Source organism: Pelophylax lessonae, assembly GCF_965119305.1.
Source record: "Pelophylax lessonae genome assembly, chromosome: 1".
Taxonomy (NCBI): domain Eukaryota; kingdom Metazoa; phylum Chordata; class Amphibia; order Anura; family Ranidae; genus Pelophylax; species Pelophylax lessonae.
Window position 1 is genome coordinate 507,634,848 of NC_138768.1, and position 22,501 is coordinate 507,657,348.

General features: G+C 46.6%; 1 protein-coding gene across 1 annotated transcript in view; it reads right to left on the bottom strand.

Moving 5' to 3' along the window:
* Nucleotides 1-17,371, bottom strand: part of ELL (elongation factor for RNA polymerase II) — a 196,101-nt gene extending 178,730 nt beyond the window's left edge. Inside the window, exon 1 of the mRNA XM_082263798.1 lies at nucleotides 17,207-17,371. Within this exon, the coding sequence (XP_082119924.1) occupies nucleotides 17,207-17,335 (129 nt within the window). The 5' untranslated portion in view covers nucleotides 17,336-17,371. The remainder of the gene's footprint in view (nucleotides 1-17,206) is intronic.
* Between the last annotated feature and the right edge of the window lie 5,130 nt (nucleotides 17,372-22,501).

Consider the following 22,501-nt stretch of genomic DNA (forward strand, 5'->3'; position numbering starts at 1 on the left):
TTTTTAACATTTTTGGCCAATTTGTTTTCTGCTACATAAGTTTGGTAAAAAAAAAAATATTAGCAAAAAGCGTATTTTGATTGGTTTGCGCAAAAGTTATTGCGTTTACTAACTAAGGGAAAGATTGTCATTTTTTTTTTTTAACGAGTAATGGCGGCGATCTGCGATTTTTTTTGCGGGACTGCGACATTGCGGACAGATCGGACCCTTGACTGACATTGACACTTTTGGGGGTACCAGTGACATTACTACAGTAATCAGTGCTATACATATGCACTGTTACTGTAAAAATTACACTGGCAGGGAAGGGGGTTAACTTTATTGGAGAAGGAGGGGTTAAGTGTGTCCCTAGGGGCGTGTTTCTAACTGTGCAGGGATGTGGCTTTACATGTAACAGCAGAGATCTACGGTCCTACATAGCAGGACCGTTAGATCTCTGCTGTTACACAGGGAAGAATGACAGGTGGCTTTGTTTACATTAGCCGCCTGCCTTTCTCCCTTCACAGCGGACGATCGCGAGTGACCGGCAGACATCGGGTCCGCCGGTCACACGCGCGGACTTGTTAGGGAACGAGCGGGGCGGCGCGCGCTCGCCCCCCTATTGGCTGACAAGCTAGTGACGTAAGGGTACGTCACTTTGCCTGCCCGGGGCTGACCGCCACAGTATATGTACTTGCGGTGGTCGGCAAGCGGTTAAGGGCTTTTGTTCACGCATAGTTTAGCAGCACAGTGCAATTTTTTTTTTTTTTTTAAATACCATCAGGCCTGCACAGTGCACAGTGTCACTCATTGTTAGGCATTGGCAGCTGGGCCAGTATAATTTTTGTCTGGCGGCCGCCACCATCATCCTAGCAAGCAAAAATGCTGCACAACCAGACTGCCAGAACCCTAGATGGCAGCAAGTCCACCATCACACCAAAGCACCAATAAAAAAAAAAAAAGCAGAAAAGAGAAAGAAAGAGAGTCTTAGCTTCGGAATAATGGGATTTTTGTTCTTACCGTAAAATCCATCTGAGGTCTGACGGACACAGCTCTCCATTATTCAGAACCATATATAGGGTTAGGACACTAGGCAGAAAAAGGACTTGGCTACGCCTATGGGTGTTGTGCCCGTCATTGAACTTAGAGAAATGGATTTTACGGCAAGTACAACAAAAACATTTTCCCTTTCGTTCATTGACGGACACAGCTCTATAATATTCAGAACCCTAGGGGTATCCCCATGCAGTGCCAAACATAAGAGGTGGGACAAAAAAAAAAAAAATCCCAAAAGCTAAACACAGTAGCCAACTAGGTAAACCAGGAGTTTAACAAAACACAACTGGAGCCCAATCTGAACAATACACCCCCAAAGAGGGAACAGACCCTCTAAATAGCAGCCTGAAAAACTTTGCGGCCAAAAGAAAGCAACTGCAGATGCCAACACATCCACTCTGTAGAATTTTTTTTTTTTTAAACTTCAACACTCTGTAGAATTTAGTGAAAGTGTACACGGACGACCAAGTGGCCACCTTGCGCCACTGATGCCTGGTGACAGAAGGTCCAAGAATCACCAAGCGCCCGAGGAGAGTGCACCGTTATGGGGAAAGGAGGACCGTGACCCTTGATAGAACAAGCCTGAGTCACCATCTGTCTGATCCATCTGGAAATGGTCACAGAAGAAGAAGCGTGCAGCCCTTTTCTTGGCCCATCTGTGATCACAACAGTGAGCCTGAACTCCGAAAAGGCTCCATGGCTGCCAAATACACCTGAACCACATTCAGGGTATGCAAAGCAAAATCCTTTGGATGTTTGGGCCTGGGACACAGGGAAGGCAACACAATGTCTCCATTCAAACGAAAAGGAACAACGGACATGGGTGAAGAACCCCCTCATCTGTGTGGACCACCAAGTAGGGGGGTACGACAAGATAATGCCGCCAGCTCCGACACCCTGCAAGCAGAGGTGACAGCCATCAAAAAGTCCACCTCCTGGGACAGCATAAGCAGAGGAATCTACCGAATATTTTTTAAAGGGAGGCTTCTGGAGAACTGAAAGCACCCAGTTTAGATCCCAAGGTAGTAGAGGAGACCGCACTGGTGGACTCACATGTTGAACCCCTTGAATAAAAAAAAAAAAAGAAAAAAAAAAAAAAAAAGGGTACGTACCAGCAAGTCTGTGGCCAGAGGTGGCTGAAAAGAAGATCGCCAAGGCCCACACCTTGCCCTTGATGGTACTCAAGATCAATTTCTGCCCAACACCTCTTTGAAGAAAAGCAAAAGCTGAGCAACCGAAAATCGAACAAGGGTGAACTCAAATTGACTACACCACCAAATGTTCGCTTTCCACATACGATGTGAGATCTTCCTGGAGGTAGACTTTGTAGCCTTCAGTAGTGTCTGAATCACTGACCCAGGAAAACTTCTATTCAACACCTGGCTGTTGAAAGCCAACGACTAAAGCAGGATGGAAGATCAGCCCTCGAGACAGTAGATCCTCCGAGAGGCAGTCTCCAATCAACGTCGGCGACCAGGTCAGTGTACCAAAACCGACAAGGCCAGTAAAGCGGCCAGAACCCTCTCAGCTTCAATTCTGTACAAAAGCCGCGGCAGAAGCTTGAGAAAAGGAAAAAGCGTAAATCTGACGATACTGGCCCCACAGACCACCAAAGTGTCTGTGGTGTCTGCCAGAGAATCCCGTGACCTTGCCACAAACCTCGGTTCCTTTCTGTTGAGCCAGGATGACAACAGATTCATTTTGGGGGACCCACTGGAGACATTGGATGAAACACGTCCGGATGACGGGTCCGACGCCTGCCGACATATAGTCCGCCTGACAGTTTTTCATCTTGGAATGTGAAGGGAGCCGGAATGAAGCGTTCTGCCTACCGGAGAAAGCCAGCTACTGCCAGGGCTGCCAACAAACTCTTTGTTCCGCCCTGGCGATTGACATAAGCCACCCGCGTGGCATTGTCCAACTGGATTTGCAACAAAAGCCCCCGCAGTCGATTCGTCAAGTGATCCAGGCACAGCCCGATTACCCGAAGTTCCAAGACATTGATCGGCAGTCAGGTCTCTTCCAGCGTCCAACAACCCTGATCGGAGATCAGTCCCAAGACACCCCCCCCCCCCCCACCCGGACAGACTCACATTCCTAAGGACCGCTGTCCAAAAAAAGGAGAGAAAGGATTTGCTCTGCCGAAGAGGAAAGCCACTAGACCAGAGACCCCCTGATTTCTAGACTCAGCCGAATCTGAATGTCCAGAGACCTCGGACAGATATCCCATTTTACCAGGATTTCCCGGTGAAGGGCCCTCGTGTGGAACTGTGGAAAGTGAACCACATCGAAGGTAGATTACATCAAGCCCAGCAGCCGTATGCAAGTCCAGAGAGAGGACCACCTGCTGGACTGCAGTAGGTGAATCGCAGTATGCAACTTCTGGAGCTTGTCCAGAGGAAGGAACACTGGCTAGCGCTGAATCCAGAGTCAGACCCAAATAATCCAATTTTCTGGATGAAATCAGAGCATAATTCTGGTAGCCAAACAAACACTGTTAGGGTCTGTAAAGTGATCTCCACGCCATTCATCAGGGCAGCAGAGGACTCCGCTCGCAGGAGAAGGTCCTCCTGGCAGCCCAGTACCGCAATACCTTGCTGACGTAGCAACATCAGAACCAGGGCCAACCTTTTTGTAAAGACCCGAGAAGCAGAGGCGAGACCAAAGGGTTAACTCCACAAACTGGTAATGCTCCTTCCCCAGAGCAGCAAGTCCCCCTGCACAAAGCAGTTCAGGACCTTGAGATCCAGAATTGGACAAACCTTGCCCTCCTTTTTTGGAACAGTGAACTAGTTTGAATAAAAACCCAGAAACAGTTCCGATACCGGAACCAGGACAATCACAACCTGAAGCAACAGGTCTTGCACTGCCCCAAAGAGAGCTTGCAATCGGTCCATGACAGATGAACATTGGAAGGGAAGAACCTTTCTGGAGGGCAACAACTGTCTTGCCACCAGACAGTATCATTTCGCGGACCCACTGGTTGTTTACCAAGGAGGTCCACGGGACCGGAAACCAGCGAAGACAGCACCCCCACACCCCAGGCACGGGTGAGGGCACACCTTCATGCTGAAGCAAAGGAGAAGGTTTGGGGCTTTGAATGAGGCTGTGATGGAATCCCAAAAGCAGAAGGCAAAGGAAAAACAGTGTGACAAGTGCTGCACAAAGTGTGCATGCTGAAGTTGCTCTGGGAGTAAGATAGAGGAAAAGTAATAGTGAACAGTGAAGCAGAATAAACGTCCAAAGTGTAGAGTAGGGTGAGGAAGGTGAAAAAACAACAGGTGGAAGTGAAGTAATAAAAGGAGGGGGTTAACCATGATGAAAGGCTTGCATAGGAAGCAAGCAAAAAATAGAAGCAAAACAGTGAAAAAGGCATGTGGAGATTTAAATAGGGTGCAAAGAAAATGAACGAAGAATATGGGATAATTACCAAGTGAGAATGAGTGGCTCCAAGTGCCAAATCAGGAGACCACCCTACTCCACACTTTGGACGTTTATACTGCTTTCACTGTTCACTTTTACTTTTCCTCTATCATCTTACTCCCAGAGCAACTTCAGCATGCACACTTTGTGCGGCACTTGTCACTGTTTTTCCTTTGCCTTCTGGTTTTGGGATTCCATCACAGCTTCCTCCAACCCGCCAACTAGTTACTATTCTACACTCTGAACATATAGATCATATACTTTGTTATAGTATTATATAAATTCTACCCATTTTTTAGACTATCATTGGATGGGTTTTTGAGGAGATGGTCATCCCTCCAGTGACAATAGTTTTCACTCTGCATTTCCTTTGTTCACCCCCACGTGCGCCTGGCACTGCTCCCTCAGCTCCCGGGTTAGACGGTTCAGAGGACCCTCCATCACTAGTCCTAGGGGGCACAGCTTGGACTTATTTGTAAGCAATCTATGCATTGTGTTTGACATTGTTTCCAATAGGCATTTATTAGACATTGTTTCCAATGGGCACTTATACTTTTATATGCATTGTTGGTTTACACATATCCTCTTTTATAGATTATCGATTGCACCAGCTCCTGAAGAAGTGTGTAAACACGAAACGCATAGAGCATATACGATTGCAATCTCTATGAAATTGTACTTTCATTGTTTTACTATGTCTTTGTCTTCACAACCATTTCAACATCTTTGGGGGTACTTGCATTGTATACTTTTCAACATGCTCTGATCATGAGACCACATCCATGCAACTCTTTGTCCCAATCATGCTTTACTTTTTGCTTACCAATATATCAATCCACATTTTCATTTTATCTCATGTGCGTTGTCTACCTATGTATGCATATTGTTTATTTTCATGTTTCATGGTCACGGGTGGTCACACGCCTCATTCAAAGTGCCAAACCTTCTCCTTTGCTTCTACATATTAGGGATGGAGATACAAATTATTTTGTAACCACATTTAAAGTCCCACTCCTCTCCTTTTGTACACCTTCACGCTGAAGGAGCCTTATCTGCGGGGCTAAAAACTCCCACTGTCGGCTTGCCAGACCAGGGCTGCTTGGAATCTCCCAAGGAAAACGTAATAGGTTTCGAACCCTTGTCAGTAAACCCTGAAGGACAAAAAACTTCTTGTGAGCTGAGGAAGACGGGCTATGTCTGCAACAACGTTCTTTCCCCTTCCCAGACTGTGGAAGCAAGGTACTCTTCCCCACTCCTGCCAGACTCTTAACCACTTAAGCCCCAGGCCTATTTTTGACACTTTTTGTTTACAAGTTAAAATCAGTATTTTTTGCTAGAAAATACTTAGAACCCCCAAACATTATATATATTTTTTTAACAAAGAATCTGGAGAATAAAATGGCGGTCATTGCAATATTTTTTTGTCACGCGGTATTTGCGCAGCGGTCTTTCAAACGCCATTTCTTTAGAAAAATACGAAAAATCACATTTCACTGCATTTAAAAAAACTAAACAGTAAAGTTAGCCCATTTTTTTTGTATATTGTTAAAGATGTCAGGCCGAGTAAATAGATACCCAACAGGTTACGTTTCAAAATTGCGCACACACGTGGAATGGCGACAAACTACGGTCAATAGAAATCTCCATAGGTGACGCTTTAAAATGTTTTAACGGTTACCAGTTTAGAGTTAGAGTACTCTTTTTATTAATTATTGCTCACGCTCTGGCGATACCTCACGTGATTTCATTTGCGGCTCGACTTCCATGTCTTCTTTCGTGCGCGAGCTAACGGCTAAATTTTTTTTTTCCTATTTATTTAAATTTTTAATTTTAAAACAAAAAAAAAAATCTGATCACTTTTATTGCTGTCACAAGCAACGTAAACATCCCTTGTGACAGCAATATGCAGTGACAGGTACTCTTTATGGAGGGATCGAGGATCTAAAAGACCCTAGACCCCTCCACTACACTTCCATGTATTCAAAACACCGAAAACTGCATTTTTGAATACACTAACTTTTTGAATCTGCCGCCTTTAGCAGCCAAGTAACCCGGATGTGACGTCTCCCAGGCCGCATCGGTCATTACCGCCGGAAAGCCAACCGCCTGGCTCTAAACAACGGCACTGGAATAAAAATGTAAGAAAATATACCAAGGTATATTCCCCGCGCTAAAGGGTATTATAGACAATAGTGTAAAAAGATAATACATTAAAGTGAATGGTGCAGCAGCTATAGATTAAAAACGGTATTGCAGGTATTTTAGCCTTAACACAAAGGGCTAGCTACAGCGCTTACTGGATAAACTTTTGATGTTTGCAAAAAACAGATAATAGCTGATTTATCTAATAAATTAGTATGTGCCCCAATTTACATCAGTGACTTTATAAATACATGAATTTTATATATATATATATATATATATATATATATATATATATATATATATATATATATATATATATATATATATATATATATATTTATTTTTTTTTTTTTTTCAATAAATAGGAAAGAAAACAAAAAAATAAATAGACTGATCACATATAATAAAGTCCAAATTGAGTGACTGTAGTGCTCAAAACGATCAAAAAGTCCTTTGTGGACTGTATATTTACAATGGTTCAAAAGTAGGGATGCACCGAAATGAAAATTTTGGGCCGAAACCGAAACCGAAAATGCAGGATGCCCTTGGCCGAAAACCGAAACCGAAACCGAAAATGACTTTTTCCCCCAAAAAAATTTGAAATGGATAGAACAGGGACATAAACCAAAAACAGGCAGCGACGTACACCTACACCTGTCGCTGCCACCCTGTCACAGTATATGTACTGTGATGGGTTGGCAAGAGGTTAATTTAATTACCAATGGTATTTGTATTATGAGGCATGAGGGGTTAATGTATTGTCACTGCTGGTCACTCATCTATTAGTGACTGACCAGTGGCAGGTAATTAACCCCTTTGTGCTGCATTAGTGCAACCAGTGTTAATTAACACTGACACTGGTTGCACTAATGCAGCACAAAAGGGGTTAATTAACTGCCACTGGTCAGTCACTAATAGATGAGTGACCAGCAGTGACAATACATTAACCCCTCATGCCTCATAATACTAATAGCATTGGTAAGCTGCCTCAGCTCCCCTCCCCCCTCCCCCACTGCCTCAGCGTCCTCCTCCTCGGGTGTCCTCTCCTGCATTCAAAAGTCCCGCCTCTGGCCGGCGGCACCGCCTCTCAATGATGTCCCTACTACTCTGTGCATTATGAATGGACATACTAGGCGGGGGGCGGGGCGAGCGGCCGCTATAGAGAGAACTATTGTGATCCTTCACTGTCAGCTCCTCACGTCTATGTATGAATGAGAACTGAACTGAGCTGACACCGGGCGGGGGGGCGGGCGGAGCGGCCGCTATTAGCTGTGACTATGTGAGAGCTTCTCTTCCTTGTCAGCGGAGATACGTGCCTGTCAGGGAAGTGAAGCTCTCACATAGTCACAGCTAATAGCGGCCGCTCCGCCCGCCCCCCCGCCCGGTGTCAGCTCAGTTCAGTTCTCATTCATACATAGACGTGAGGAGCTGACAGTGAAGGATCACAATAGTTCTCTCTATAGCGGCCGCTCGCCCCGCCCCCCGCCTAGTATGTCCATTCATAATGCACAGAGTAGTAGGGACATTATTAAGAGGCGGACGGCCGGCCAGAGGCGGGACTTTTGAAACCTGCCCTGCGCTGCGCTGCGCCCTCCTCCTTCCCCACGGCGGCCATTTTTATTTTCGGCACTGTTAACCCATTATCGGCCGAAATGAGAGAGGCTCATTTTCGGCCGATAATTTCGGTGGCCGAAATTTCGGTGCATCCCTATTCAAAAGGCCAAGTGCTCAAACGTGCAGACTTGTATAAAGTACTCGAAATTTCTACTTGAGTAAAAGTACAAGTGCTCGATCAAAAAGTGACTTGAGTAGAAGTGGAAGTGCTCGCAGAAAAAGTTACTTAAGTAGAAGTACTAAAGTATTCAACATTTTTTTTACTTAAGTATTGCAGGTAGTTTTTTCAAAAAATTTGCTACTTAAGTACTAAAAGTAAAAAGTACCAGTAGTTTTGAAAAAAAATTTCTACTCAAGTACTGAAAGTAGAAGTGCAAGTACTGTGTTATGTAGTTATTAAAGAAAGAAGTCAAAAGTTTGAACATCATATTGTTTTTTATTATTTCAAATGATTTATTCAAATGATTAACCTGTGTTTGTTAGTAGTTTCTTGATGCACTTTAAGCGCTGTAGCACCATTTATTTGTTTGTTTCATATTTTCTTTTTATTGGAAAGATTTGGTATAGCAGCTTTTATTATACACAGCCTTTATTTTCATATGCGCTGATTTACAAATGACATTATACACATTTTTTGGAGCTTTATGCAACCTGCCATCTACTGTTCTGGCAGTGGTAATTTTTTTAAAAGTAACGAGTAACTATGCAGCACAAAAAAAAAATACTTGAGTAGAAGTATCGAAATCATCGAAAAAATGTAGTGAAGTAAAAGTAGAAGTAGGAGAAAAAAATTCTACTCTAGGAAAGTACAGATACCGCATTTCGGTACTTAAGTACAGTACTTAAGTAGTTCTACTTCGTTACTATACATCTCTGCAAACGTGGGTGTCAATAAATTCTGTGACATCGATTCCTTTCACCGCGTTTGTGGGTAGATTAAATCACTTACCAGATCCAATTGGTTCTTTTATGCCTTATAGCATTAGGACCACTTGCGCTTAATTGCCCCCTGGGCTGGGATGGGTTCCCCTTTACTCCTGTGGGCTGGTATCAGACTCCTCCTCACTCCGGGGTATGAAACCAGTTAAATATGGAGGAAGGGAAAAATAAGCTCCAGATGGTGTAGTGTATTAAAGGTCAGTTTATTACCCATTATGTGGGTTTTAAAACAGGTAGGGTATACAAGTAAAAGAATCGTGGTCAGCAGTCAGCTTGTGCAGGCTGCGCGTCCTCTCTGCAGAGTGGCGAGCGGTGCTTCCAGGTTGCGTTCCACCTGACGTACCTTAATGACGCTATGCGTTCCAATCTAACGCGTTTTGTCACTTCCTGTGACGTCCTCAGAGATGTTTTTTTCCTATTTATTGTTTTTAGTGATTTTTTTCCTATTTACTGATATATATATATATATATATATATATATATATATATATATATATATATATATATATATATACACACATATACACACACACACATATACATACATACATATACACACACTCAGATTCATGTATTTATTATTTATAAAGTCACTGATGTAAATTGGGGCACATACTACTTTATTAGATAAATTAGCTATTACAGGGCTTGACAAATTTGCCTGAAATCTAGGAGCCAGCTAAAAAAGTTAGGAGCCAGTTTTTTTTTTTTTTAAACTAAGTGCCGGTTCACACTCATGCGGCTGCGGCGATCGCATGTAATATCGGAGCGCACTGCTCCTTCATTACATGCGATCGGCTGTGCGGTGCGAGTTTAGCCATACACTTTGTATGGCTAAATTTGCACCGCACCCGCAGCAAAGACGCTCAGGACCCTTTTTTGCAGCCGCATCAGGATCGGATTGCACAGCGGTTCACATTTGTGCGATCCGATCCTGTGCGAACTGCAAGATCGCCCTGCGATATGCGATCAAACTGGGGGTGTCATTAAGATTACATTGACACCCCCAGCGTATCGCATATGGCAGTGTGAACTGCCAGGGGCGCGCTTGCGATGTGGGAACATGCTGCGAATTCGCAGCCTTCCCGCATCGCATAAGTGTGAACCGGGGCTTACAACCAAGCTTTATTTAATAAAACGGATACTAAATTTACAAATAAATACGACTAGAACTCCACTCTCTTCTATAGCGCAATTGGATGGAAACAGACTCTGGTTCAGGCTCAGGAAAGATTGTGACAATATGGTCAGGATCTGCCTGTACTGGCACCTGGCTCAGCCTCTCAGCAACCGCCCCTCCACAACCCAGCGCTCCACTGTCTCTTTCCATCCGATGCCATCTGATCCGATCAACGGGATGGATAGAAAATAGAACCACCATCCGTCTGTTTTTGGCGGACAGGATCAGATGGCGGCAGATTACTGCTTCATAGAGGAGACTGAAGGGTCCGATCAGGTCTGCCTGAAAAACTGACAGGCGGACTTGATCAGACAGCCCGTGTGAAAGGGGCCTTCGGCTGTGGCACGGCGATGAGGGAAAAAAAGAATAAAAAAAGGGATAGATATATATCTCTCTATCTCTCAATTTTTTTTTTTAATAAGAATTGGAAAAAAAAAAATTTTTTAATAATTAAAAAAAAAAAAAAAAGAAAATTATTTATTTTTTTTACATTTAAAAAATAAATTAATAATAATAACTATACTCCCTGTCCACTTACCTTTAAGCAAAGGTAACTGGACAGAGAGATGAAGCCTTAACCACTTAAGCCCCGGAGGATTTGGCTGCTAAACGACCAGAGGGTATTTTGCGATTCGGCACTGCGTGTCTTTAATGGACAATTGCGCGGTCGTGCGACGCTGTACCTAAACGAATTTGGCGTCCTTTTTTTCCCACAAACAGAGCTTTCTTTTGGCGGTATTTGATCACCTGTGCGATTTTTTGATCACGCGCTATAAACAAAAAAAGAGCGTAAATTTTGCAAAAATAGCAATATTTTTCCCTTTTTTTTATATGAAATTCCCCCCAAAAAAAATGTAAAAATCAAATTTTTTTAATATTTTCGGCCAATTTGTTTTATGCTACCTATGTTTGGTAAAAAAAAAAAAAATCGCAAAAAGCGTATTTTGATTGGTTTGCGCAAAAGTTATTGCGTTTACTAACAAAGGGAAAGATTTTTGTCATTTTTGTTGTTTTTTTTTTTAACGCGTAATGGCGGCGATCTGCGATTTTTTTTGCGGTACTGCGACTTTGCGGCGGACAGATCGGACCCTTGACTGACATTTTTGACACTTTTGGGGTTACCAGTGACATTACTGCAGTAATCAGTGCTATATATCAGCACTGTCACTGTAAAAATACACTGGTAGTGAAGGGGTTAACTTTATTTGAGAGGGAGGGGCTGTGTGTGTCCCTAGGGGCGTGATTCTAACTGTGATTGGCTGTGGCTTCAACTGTATGCAGAGTGATCAATGGATCTACATAGTAGATCCATGTGATCATCTCTCATACAGAGAGGAGAATGACAGGCAGCTTGTTTACACAAGCTGCCTGACTTTCTCCCTCTCCCCCGCCGATCGCAGAGTGGCCGGCGGCGATCGGGTCCGCCGGTCACACGCGCGGGGGGGTCCGTGACCACGCGGGAGCGCGCCTCCGGCGGTGCGCGCTCGCTCCCTAAACCCTCACAGGCGAGCGACGTAGACCTACGTCACTTTGCCTGTGAGGGGCTGACCGCCGCCGTAGATAGTCGTGCGGCGGTCGGCAAGTGGTTAAAAAAACTTTCCTTTCATTTCCTCTTTGGAAGGAGATGGAAAGGCATTAAGAACATGCATTACTCCCGGCCACCACAAGAGGGCGCCAGTTGCCCTAGCCTTTCTCATCTCACAGAAGAAGGCCGAAAAGCCGGGGCCTCAATTTTTGGACAGCGCGGAAGTCCGTGCACTCGAGGAGAAGGTGGGGGGCTCAAAAGGGACAGGACACCCTATGCAGGGCACCCCAGGCGCCAGGTCGCTAATTCTAGTCGCAAATGCGACCTGGCGCCCGGGTTTGTCGAGCCCTGAGCTATTATCTGTTTTTTGCAAACATCAAAAGTTTATCCAGCAAGCACTGTAGCTAGCCCTTTGTGTTAAGGCTAACGGTACCAGGATGATGCCTCTAGCTAGAGGCATCATCCCGGTATAACCACGCAAAGTCAGCCAACGTACGGGTACGTCACTTTGCGGTAAGTGGTTAATGTCATCCAGGGTAGCCTCAAACAGGCGATCGCCTTGAAGGGGTAAAGCAGACAGAGCTTTTATAGAAGTCTGGTCCGCAGACCAACACTTAAGCCACAATACACACTCAAGCATCACTGCCAAAACAGATAGCTTAGAATCAGGGGAACCACATCCAAAAAACATGACCTGTTATGGGTATTCAAGGACCAAGGTTGGAAAATAGGACCGAGGCAATCTGGATAATTTTGCTTTTCTTTTTTTAAATAAAAAAGAAAAAAAAAGTAAAATTTGCTGGAAGGGTGGGGAGATGCATTTTGTTTACAAAGCTCAGTAACCGCAGCAAAGATAAAGACATACACTACAATATAAAGTCAACTATTTAAAGCGGAGTTCCACCCTGGATTTTTTTTTTTTTTAATACCCCCAGGACAGTCAGGGCTAGTACATTCCACAATGGCTAGCCTCTGATCTGTCCCGGGTTGCACTTACCTATTAGGACAAATACTTACCTTGCAAACGTCTTGTCCAGCGCTGCCATCTCAGATGTGGGCAGCTTGAATCCAGCGAGATCCTCTTCGGCGTCTTCTTCCGCCTTCTTTGGTCCCACGATGCTCTGCGCCGGCCCCGACGTCACTTCCGGGTCGCGCGCGTCATCCCTCCACAGCTTCTGGGCATGCCCAGAAGCTGTTTAGAAGGGGATGACGCGTGCGACCCGGAACTGACGTCGGGGCCGGTGCAGGCGCAATGATTCCTGGGAGCTATGACGTCCAGCTCCCAGGAATCATTGCAGAGCCAGGAAGTGACGACGGGCCGCGGCCGAAGAAGGAGGAAGAAGGAAGTAAGGTAAGTATTTTTTCTTCGCTACGAGGTAAGTAAAAAAAAAAAAAAATATGCGATTATCCATTTCTTTTTCAGGTGCCCCGGAGCGAGAAGATGGAGGTAAGTATAAAAATAGGGTGGAACTCCACTTTAAGGCCATGTTTACACTTTTAAGAGCCATATGACAAATGGTGAGGAGGGGATACGTCGCCTCTTTACCACCTATTTTAACCCTGTAAAGTCTTGTGTGCATTAGGCATGGTTGCAGCTCAGCCCTATTAATTGAATGGGTTGGGTTAAGTGGCGGTACTAAACCCCGAAGGTGACAGATGATACATTTTTTGCTGCATCCACAAAGCAGTGCAGCATGTGAACAATCTCATCCAGCTACTTTTGCACCTAAAAAGGAGAAGATTGGGGTACAGAAAAAAAAAAAAAAAAAACAAACATACACCCCTGCTGGCTCCAAGCCCAAAAACTGATCGCTCAATTCTTGGTCTGCTCGGAGCGGAGAGCAGTGACTGTAATGCCCATACACACGTGCAGATTATCTGAAGACTTTTGTCTGCAGACTTACCTTTTCTATGTAGTGCAAGGGCCTGCCGGATTGCATACAAATTGAAAGTGTTTAGGTTTGACCTCATATTATATGATTTTGGTAAGTCTGCAGACAAAAGTCTTCAGATAATCTGCACGTGTGTACGGGGCATCAGTCACCGCTCTATGCTCTGCCCCTTCAGCACTCACTGGAGTGCAGGGCTGTAGAAGGAATGGGGCTGCGCCAGCTGCCATTCAGGCACATAGGTGTATCCTGACATTAAAGGAGAAGTACAGCTAAAGCTCATTTGGCTGTACTTCTGTGGATCACAGAAGTGCAGTTCATTCTGCCCTCCAGTAACCAGTTTTAAGCATGCCGCTGTCGGCTGAGGTCACAGAGCTGGTTCAGGCTCAGGAAAGATTGTGACAATATGGTCAGGATCTGCCTGTACTGGCACCTGGCTCAGCCTCTCAGCAACCGCCCCTCCACAACCCAGCGCTCCGACGATTGACGTTTTATCTGTACTGACATTGTCTCTAGATTCACTTTTGTATATACTAACAGAACTATTGTATTTCTAGAAAACCAATGCGCTCAGATATTCTTCTGAAGAAGAAATTGTATCATATTTCGAAACATGTTGGGAAACTTCTGTGAATGCTTTCTCAGTCTGGCCTCTTACGCCACAAGACCAGTCATGTCTTCCAGACCATGGGCATTTTTTGTAATTTATGGTATTGTGGTCTGTATTTCATACCTTTGCTTTTAACTATAGATTTGTTGTTGGGATTCACCATTGTACTATGTTTTGTGTAAAACTTGTTGATTTTAGATATCCAACTTCTCTGTACGTTTGATACAGTTCCCCATAAGCGCTTAATTTATAAAATAAGGTCTGCAGGTATTGACCGCAGGGTTTGCTCTTGGATACGGAACTGGCTAAAAGGGCGTGTCCAAAGGGTGGTAATAAACAGCGCATACTCAGACTGGTCTGAGGTGGTAAGCGGGGTGCCCCAGGGCTCAGTCCTGGGACCAACCTTGTTCAATTTATTCATAAACAGCATTGAGGACGGGATCAGTAGTTCGATATCAGTTTTTGCAGATGACACAAAATTGGCCAGAGCAATAACTGCACAGCATGAAGCAGATATCCTACAGAATGACCTGGACAAAATAACTGAGTGGGCAACGACATGGCAAATGAGGTTTAATGTGGAGAAGTGTAAGGTTTTGCACTTGGGGACTAAAAACATAAAAACACAATACACGTTAGGAGGGGAACCCTTGGGGGAATCAAAAATGGAGAAAGATCTGGGAGTCTTGGTTGATGATAGATTAGGCAACAGCATGCAATGCCAAGCGGCAGCTGCCAAAGCCAGCAGAATATTAGCATGCATAAAGAAAGGGATGTATTCCAGAGATAAGACTATAATCCTTCCACTTTATAAAACTCTGGTCCGACCATATCTGGAGTATTCTGTCCAGTTCTGGTCGCCAGTCCTCAGGAGGGATGTGTTGGAGCTGGAGAGAGTCCAGAGAAGGGCAACTAAACTAATTAGGGGATTGGAGGACTTTAATTACGAAGAGCGTCTGCAATCGCTCGATTTATTCTCCCTGGAGAAGAGACGCCTGATAGGGGACATGATAGCAACTTATAAATATCTCAATGGGGATCTCAGCATAGAAAAAAAGCTGTTCAGTCGAAGGGATTGCATGAGGACTCGAGGGCATACAATGCGATTAGAGGAGAAGCGTTTTAACCTCAGGCAACGAGGGGGGTTCTTTACTGTTAGGGCTACAAGATTATGGAATTCTCTACCACAAGAGGTGGTTTCTGCGGGTAATATGGTGGCTTTCAAAAGACTCTTAGACTTACATCTCAAGGATCAGAACATTCAGGGGTATGTGAGATGATTACAGCCACACACACCTACACAGGTTGAACTGGATGGACTATTGTCTTTATTCAACCTCACCTATTATGTAACTATGTACAGTTATTACCTGGTTGGTTGTTGCCTTTAAAATCCCCCTCTTTTGGTTGCTGGAGGGGCAAAGCATCCAGCGGTAACCAAAAGTCACCAGCTTTCTGCCCAGGGAGCTGTAAGAACCAAGAGATCGGTGAGGTTTGATCATTTGGTTCTCAGCCTTAGGTCCCTTTCACGCGGCGATCAGATCCGCATGTCAGTTTTTCAGGCGGACCAGATCAGATGCTCCATGCATCCCTATGGTGCAGCAGACGTCAGCGGAGACATCTCTGCTATCCGATTCCAATCCTGTCCGTGAAATCCAGACGGATGGAAACCCTATTTTCCATCCGTCTGGCAGATCGGATGAGAACGGACAGGCGGTCCATTCTCATACGATCTCCCCATAGAGGACAGCGGGGATCTGACAGCTCTGTCTCCACACATAGAGCAGAGACGGAGCTGTCATCTCTCTGCTCAGCAGGGGGGGGGGGGGGGGGGGGAATCCATCTCCCCATATAGGACAGCGGGGATCTGACAGCTCTGTCTCCACACATAGAGCAGAGACGGAGCTGTCATCTCTCTGTTCAGCAGGGGGGGGGGGGGAAAATCGATCTCCCCATAGAGGACAGCGTGGATCTGACAGCTCTGTCTCCACACACAGAGCGGAGACGGAGTTGTCATCTCTCTGCTCAGCGGGGGAGAAATCGGCGGATCCATCCCCCGCTGAGCAGAACGGACTCCATTCCATATGAAAGAATGAACCTTAGAGCCAATGGGGGACAGATGTAGCAGCCAAATTCCCATACTTCTCTTTTTAAGTCAGGATACACCCAGGTGCATGATTGCCAGCTGGCACAGCCTCCCAGCGACTGATATCAGCTGACAGCGGACTCTAGCCCTCTGTCGGCTGAAAACGAGTTACAGGAGGGTAGAACAAACTACAATACTGTGACCTATAGGGGATGTAGGGCCAGAAGTAGTTTTGACATACTTCTCCTTTAAAGGTCGGTGGTAAAACAGACTCAACTGCCTACTTTTCACCCATCAAAAGAGTAAACAACATAAACAGGTCTGTTGTACAAAGAATTTATATAAAGAAGGCGGCCTGGTCAATCCATACAGTATTATGGGCACATACACCACTTCCCATAGACCTTGGCTAAATCCTAAGATATAAAGTGGTTACAGATCAGACTCCTCGATTAATATCACAGTGTGGGGAGCAGACAGAGTACCAGCACAGAAAGCTGGGATGAGTTAGAAGTAGTTTGGTGGTGGCAGCCAGGCCAGGTCAGTGTCCAGCAGGGAATATGAGCATTGCCACACAGCCTTATAAGGAGGCTAAACCAAGTCCTACAGCAATAAGGAGAAGAGCCCCAAATGGGGACTAAGACCCCATCCCCCCAGCCCAACATTCCAAGACATAAACATGCCACACACAGCTGCTGAGCCCCCTGAGGAAGGGGTCAGCCCACTTCTACTCCTTCCCAGGCTACCTTGCCCCTTGTACCTGGCAGTTCTGGTAGCTCTCAAATGCCCGTAGGGCGCTGTCGGTGAGCTTGACGTGGAAGACAGAAACCCTCCCTCCGACCCTTCCACAAGACAGCCCGTAACTCCGCTCCTCCTTCAGCGCCGCCATCTTAATAACACCATTCCTACCACCACCGCTGCTCACCCGACGCGCCCCGCCTCCTTCATTACATTTTTAAGCACCCCTTACAATTGGCTGCAGAAAATGTCCTTTCCCTTAAGCGACCAATGATCAACTTCCTCGGCCTGCTTTACGCTGATTGGCTTCAGCGAGCGGAAGAGGGCGTGGCCTTCCAGTTCCGTTTATTGCAGTCTGGAGGAGCTCCTGTTATAGAAATGATTGGCGGGCGACGGAGCTGCTAGTTCCGCCCTTTCAGTGAACTTCGAGCATGATTGGCGGAAACAGAGTCGGGCGTGGCTTTATTGTAGACGTACGCGTCTTTAAAGGGGCGGCTTATGCAAATAAAAACATGTGAAGCCTGACAGATGAGAGCTCAGCTGGCTCGTAGTGTCAGGAATGTGCGCAGGGAAACAGCACGCCGCTTCGTTTAACTACTTCCTGTCTGAGACTGGGCTTTCAGGGGCCAGAACAAAACAAGGGGCAGTGAAGAAGGCTTGTCTCCAGGCAGAGGAGAAGTGCAGTCTTGTGTGCGAAACTCCCACCAATCTAAGGCCTCCAACTATGCTGCCAGAACAGAAGTTAGCAGAAAAATGCATTGAATTTCACCTACTTGTGCACTTAGGGCTCATTTACACTTCCTTCGGCTTCAAGCATCTACCACTTTAACATACTTTTATGATGTGTTTGGTGCTTCAGTAATGCTCTTTTGAAGCTTTGTTGAAGTTTGCCAAATGCTCTGTGTCTGTGTGGATATCTCAAACCTGCAGTTTCTCCAAAACAAAGCTAAATAATAGTCTCTTAAAAGCTGCAGGTGCTTCCAGTGAGCTTTGTCTCAGACTTCAATGGAGGCTTTGAAGCACCTCTAAAGCGACATAGGGTATCATTTTTTGAAGAAAAGCAAATGCAAGGTGTAAACAGGACTGTAAGCTTTGACTGATGTTAACCACTTCCCACCCAGGGACGTACCCCCCTACATCCTACAGTGGTTATACAGGGATGATGCCTGCACCTACAGGTACCATCCCTATACCATTATTTCTCTTACATCCTCTAACAGTCGCCGCCCACTCATACAGTCTTCACCAATGGGTAATGACCTCTTATCCACAGGAGCAAGCTAGGCATAAGACTTGTTAAGAACAAAGCAATTTACATAGACACACCTGTAGGGGGCTGTCCCTTTGGTCCAATAACCCCCTGCTATCAACCTTCCCAACTCAGTTTGTCTTCTGCCTAGTTAGGAGTAAGATAGGCTATCCCTGTGCTGGGGTTACATGTCTCAGCCTTTCTTCTGTTTTATTACTTTTCTTTTCTGCACAAGTGTTTTCTTTGCACTATTAGCTTTTTATTTGTTCTGCGCTTAGTTAGTCAGATCTTCGGAAGACTACAGCATTTGAGGAGCTGGGAATCGGACTGGTCGTCCTGGTACTCCAGGACAGAGGATCTTATGGAATCCCAGCCCACCATCGAGCGTTTAGCGGGCTATGCGTGCGCCCTGGCCTAGCAAACGACCTGCCCCTGTCCTTAGGGGCAAAAGCCTGCGAGGTGGCTACCTAGCCGGGATGCCTCAACATGCGGTTTTGACCGTGCAATGCATCCTATTTCGGCTGACGGCTCCCCCGCCATCTGGGGTGGGGAGTTCCCACGATATCGAGGCGCCCACGCCATATGGAGCGGTAAGTAACTTCTGTGTGGGGCCTCTGTTTGGGGATGACAGTCTGCTGATGTCTGTGTTCTCCCCTCATGTCTGTGTCCGGGGCTCGCATCCCTCCCGGTCCCTTGGGGGTGCAGACATGGCGGTGTGGACCGCTGCGGTGAAAAAAACCACGGGTCCGCCATTTTGGGTATGGGCAGCTGCTCTGGCCTCACTGTGGGCACTTTCTGCAGCTCTCTATGTAGTGTTTTTGGCGCCATCTTGTGTGTGGCAAGGTGTTCTTCTTTGCACGTGTTCAGCAGCCATTTTCCCGAAGCCTCCCATTCAGATGCATTGGCTACCATTTTCCCTTAGACCAGTTCCTGTTCAGCCTCTAGCGGGTGACATCACTTCCTTTCCTGTATGCAGAGATCGTTTCCAGCAGCGTGGTAACACTTTTGGGGGTTCTTTTTGCTGGTTTTGGGGAATATTCTTCTCTTTTCAGTGCTTTTACCATCTCAGGGGGGTACCTTAGTGTGATCCTTATTGCGGTGGGTCGCCACAATCGCGTCTTAAAGGGCCAGCGCCATAGTATTTTTCTCATGGAGTCGCAGGACTGCAAATTCCCCCCAGCCTTGGTGAATGATTCAGGTACTCCTGAATCTTCACCTTCTCTTGCTGCTGCACTTGCGACTTTAGCGTCCAAGGTGGATTTATTGATGTCAGAGCGGGGTTCTAGAAAAAGAGCTAGGATTTCATTATCCTCTGATTCTGAGTCTGATATATTTGGCCTGGACAGTTTACCCCCTGAGGGGCTTCAGTCCTTGCATTCTGAGGTGGAGGAGGAGGATGATCCTTCTCCTGAAGAGGCTAAAGAATGCGCTGCTGTGTCTGCGCTTATTGCTTCTGTTAAAGAGACACTACATTTAGAGGATGAGCCCAACCCACCGGGTAAGTAGTCTTCCTTTGGGACTCGCAGAACCCGGAAAGCGGCACAGGTGTTTCCTTGTCCCGCTGAGTTTCACGAAACAGTGAACGAACAATGGCATAATTTAAAGCGCCCTTTTGTGGTACCAAAACGGTTTCAATTCAGTTACCCTTTTTTGCGTCTCCTACGGATTCGCGATGGACCGTGTCCCCAAAAGTGAAAACGGTGTCCAGGTTAAACAAGGCCACTCTCATGCCCTCGGAGGATTCTCCAGTGTTCAGGGACCCTACGGATAGGCGGGTGGAATCTCTTACTCGCCACGCGTATATGGTGGCGGGTTCTTTACTGAAGCCCATTTTCGCCTCTGCTATGGTCTCTCAGGCTGTGGCTGATTGGACCCAGGTGCCCAAACGCACTCTGGAGGCGAATTCCACCCCTCCGATTACTGTGGAGATGGTGGAGCAGATGCGTCTGGTGGTTTTGTACCTGTGTGACGCGGCCTTGGATGAGGCTCCTCTAGCAGCACGGCTGTCTGGTGTGACGGTGCTGCTCCATCGTTTAACCACTTGCCTACTGTGCACTTAAACACCCTTCCCATCCAGGCCAATTTATAGCTTTCAGCACTGTCACACTTTGACTGACAATTGCGCGGTCATGCTACACTGCACCCATATGAAATTTTTATCATTTTTTTTCACACAAATAGAGCTTTCTTTTGGTGGTATGTAATCATCTCTGGGTTTTTTATTTTTTACAAAAAAAAAGAATAAAGACAGAAAATTTTGAAAAAAAAAAAAAAGTTTTTCTTATTTTCTGCGAGTAAATTTTGAAAATAAATTTTTCTCCTTCACTGATGTGCGCTGATGAGGCGGCACTGATGGGCACTGATAGGCTGCACTGATGAGGTGGCACTTATGGGCACTGATGAGGTGGCACTTATGGGCACTGATGAGGAGGTACTAATATGCCGCACTGATAGGTGGCACTGATGAGCACTGAGAGGTGGCACTGCTGGGCACTGAGAGGTGGCACTGACGGGCGGCACTGATGGGCACTGATAGGCGGCACTGATGGGCACTGGCGGATGGCACTGATGGACACTGACGGGTGGCACTGATGAGCAGCACCATCAGTGCCCATAGTGCTGCCAGTCAGTGCTCATCAGTGCCTAGATGAGCAGGCACTGATGGGCACTGACTAGCAGCACTATGGGCACTGATTGTCGGCATTGATGGGGGGCACTGATGGCGGGCACTGTGGGCACTGATGGCGGGCACTGTGTGTGTTTTTTTACCTTTGGTAATCAGGGCACTGGTGATCGGTGCCCTGATTACATTGCTGTGTGTCCCCGGCGGCTGACGGCTCCCCCTCCTTCCTCACACTGCAGGCTCTGTGTGAGGAAGGAGCGCCGGCGATGAGAGATGATCTCATATGTTTACATATGAGATCATCTCTCATTGGACGGCTTGATCACGTGGTGAATGGCCACTGTGATTGGCCATTCACCACGATCTGTGATCGGCCGTGTCCAAGGGACACGGCCGACACAGATTCTCCCCGATGCGCGCTCGCGGGAGCGCGCGGGGAGCCTGCTTCTGGGAGGCCGTTTAAAAACGGCCTCCCGAAAATTCGAGTCCGCGCTGCAGCCGTATATAGGCTGTAGCGCGGATGGCAGCAGGTTAATGTGGCTGAAGAGCTGGTCGGCTGACCAGACTTCCAGAAAGACGGTGTCTGACATTCCTTATGTGGGGAATCGTCTTTTTGGGGATTCCCTGGACGAGTTGGTTAAAGGGGTCACTGGGGGCAAGAGCACTCTGCTGCCCCAGAACCCCAAGGGTAAGTTTTTCCCCGGTAAGCGGGGGCCTTCCTTTAAACCAAATCAGGGGTCCTTTCATGCCTTCAAGGCACAGGACAAGGGGAAACCCTTTAAGGGCCAGGGTGGTCAGAGGAAGCCCTGGGCGGGCAAGCAAAAACCCAACCACGCCGGCCCGGCGGGTCCTTCCGCCTCCACCTGAAGGGACGCCCTCACCCATTACAGGGGTGGGAGGACGTCTGTGCGGTTTCCTAGAACCTTGGCTGCTCCGGGTTCCGGACAGGTGGGTTCAGGAAATCATTCGATCAGGATACAAGATCAAATTCCTTTCGGGGCCAGTGGACAGATTCTTTCCCTCAAATCTTCATTTGACCCCAGATCGGTTGCACGATCTTCATCAGGCGGTTCAGGATCTCCTCGCCCAAGGGGTGGTCGTCCCGGTGCCTCATCGTGACAGGTTTTGGGGATTTTACTCGAATCTGTTTACTGTGCCCCGGAAGGAGGGCAAGATACGTCCGATTCTGGACTTGAAAGCTCTGAACCGCTTTGTGCGGGTTCAAAAGTTCCGCATGGAATCCCTCCGTTCGGTGGTGGCCTCCTTAAGTCTGGGAGATTTCCTGGCTTCCACCGACCTCAAGGATGCGTATTCACACATCCCCATATTCGAGAGTCATCAGAGGTTCCTCCGATTTGCAATCGCGGAGGATCACTCAGTTTGTGGTGTTACCTTTCGGTCTCGCTTCGGCTCCAAGGGTTTTTACCGAGGTGCTGGCTCCTGTT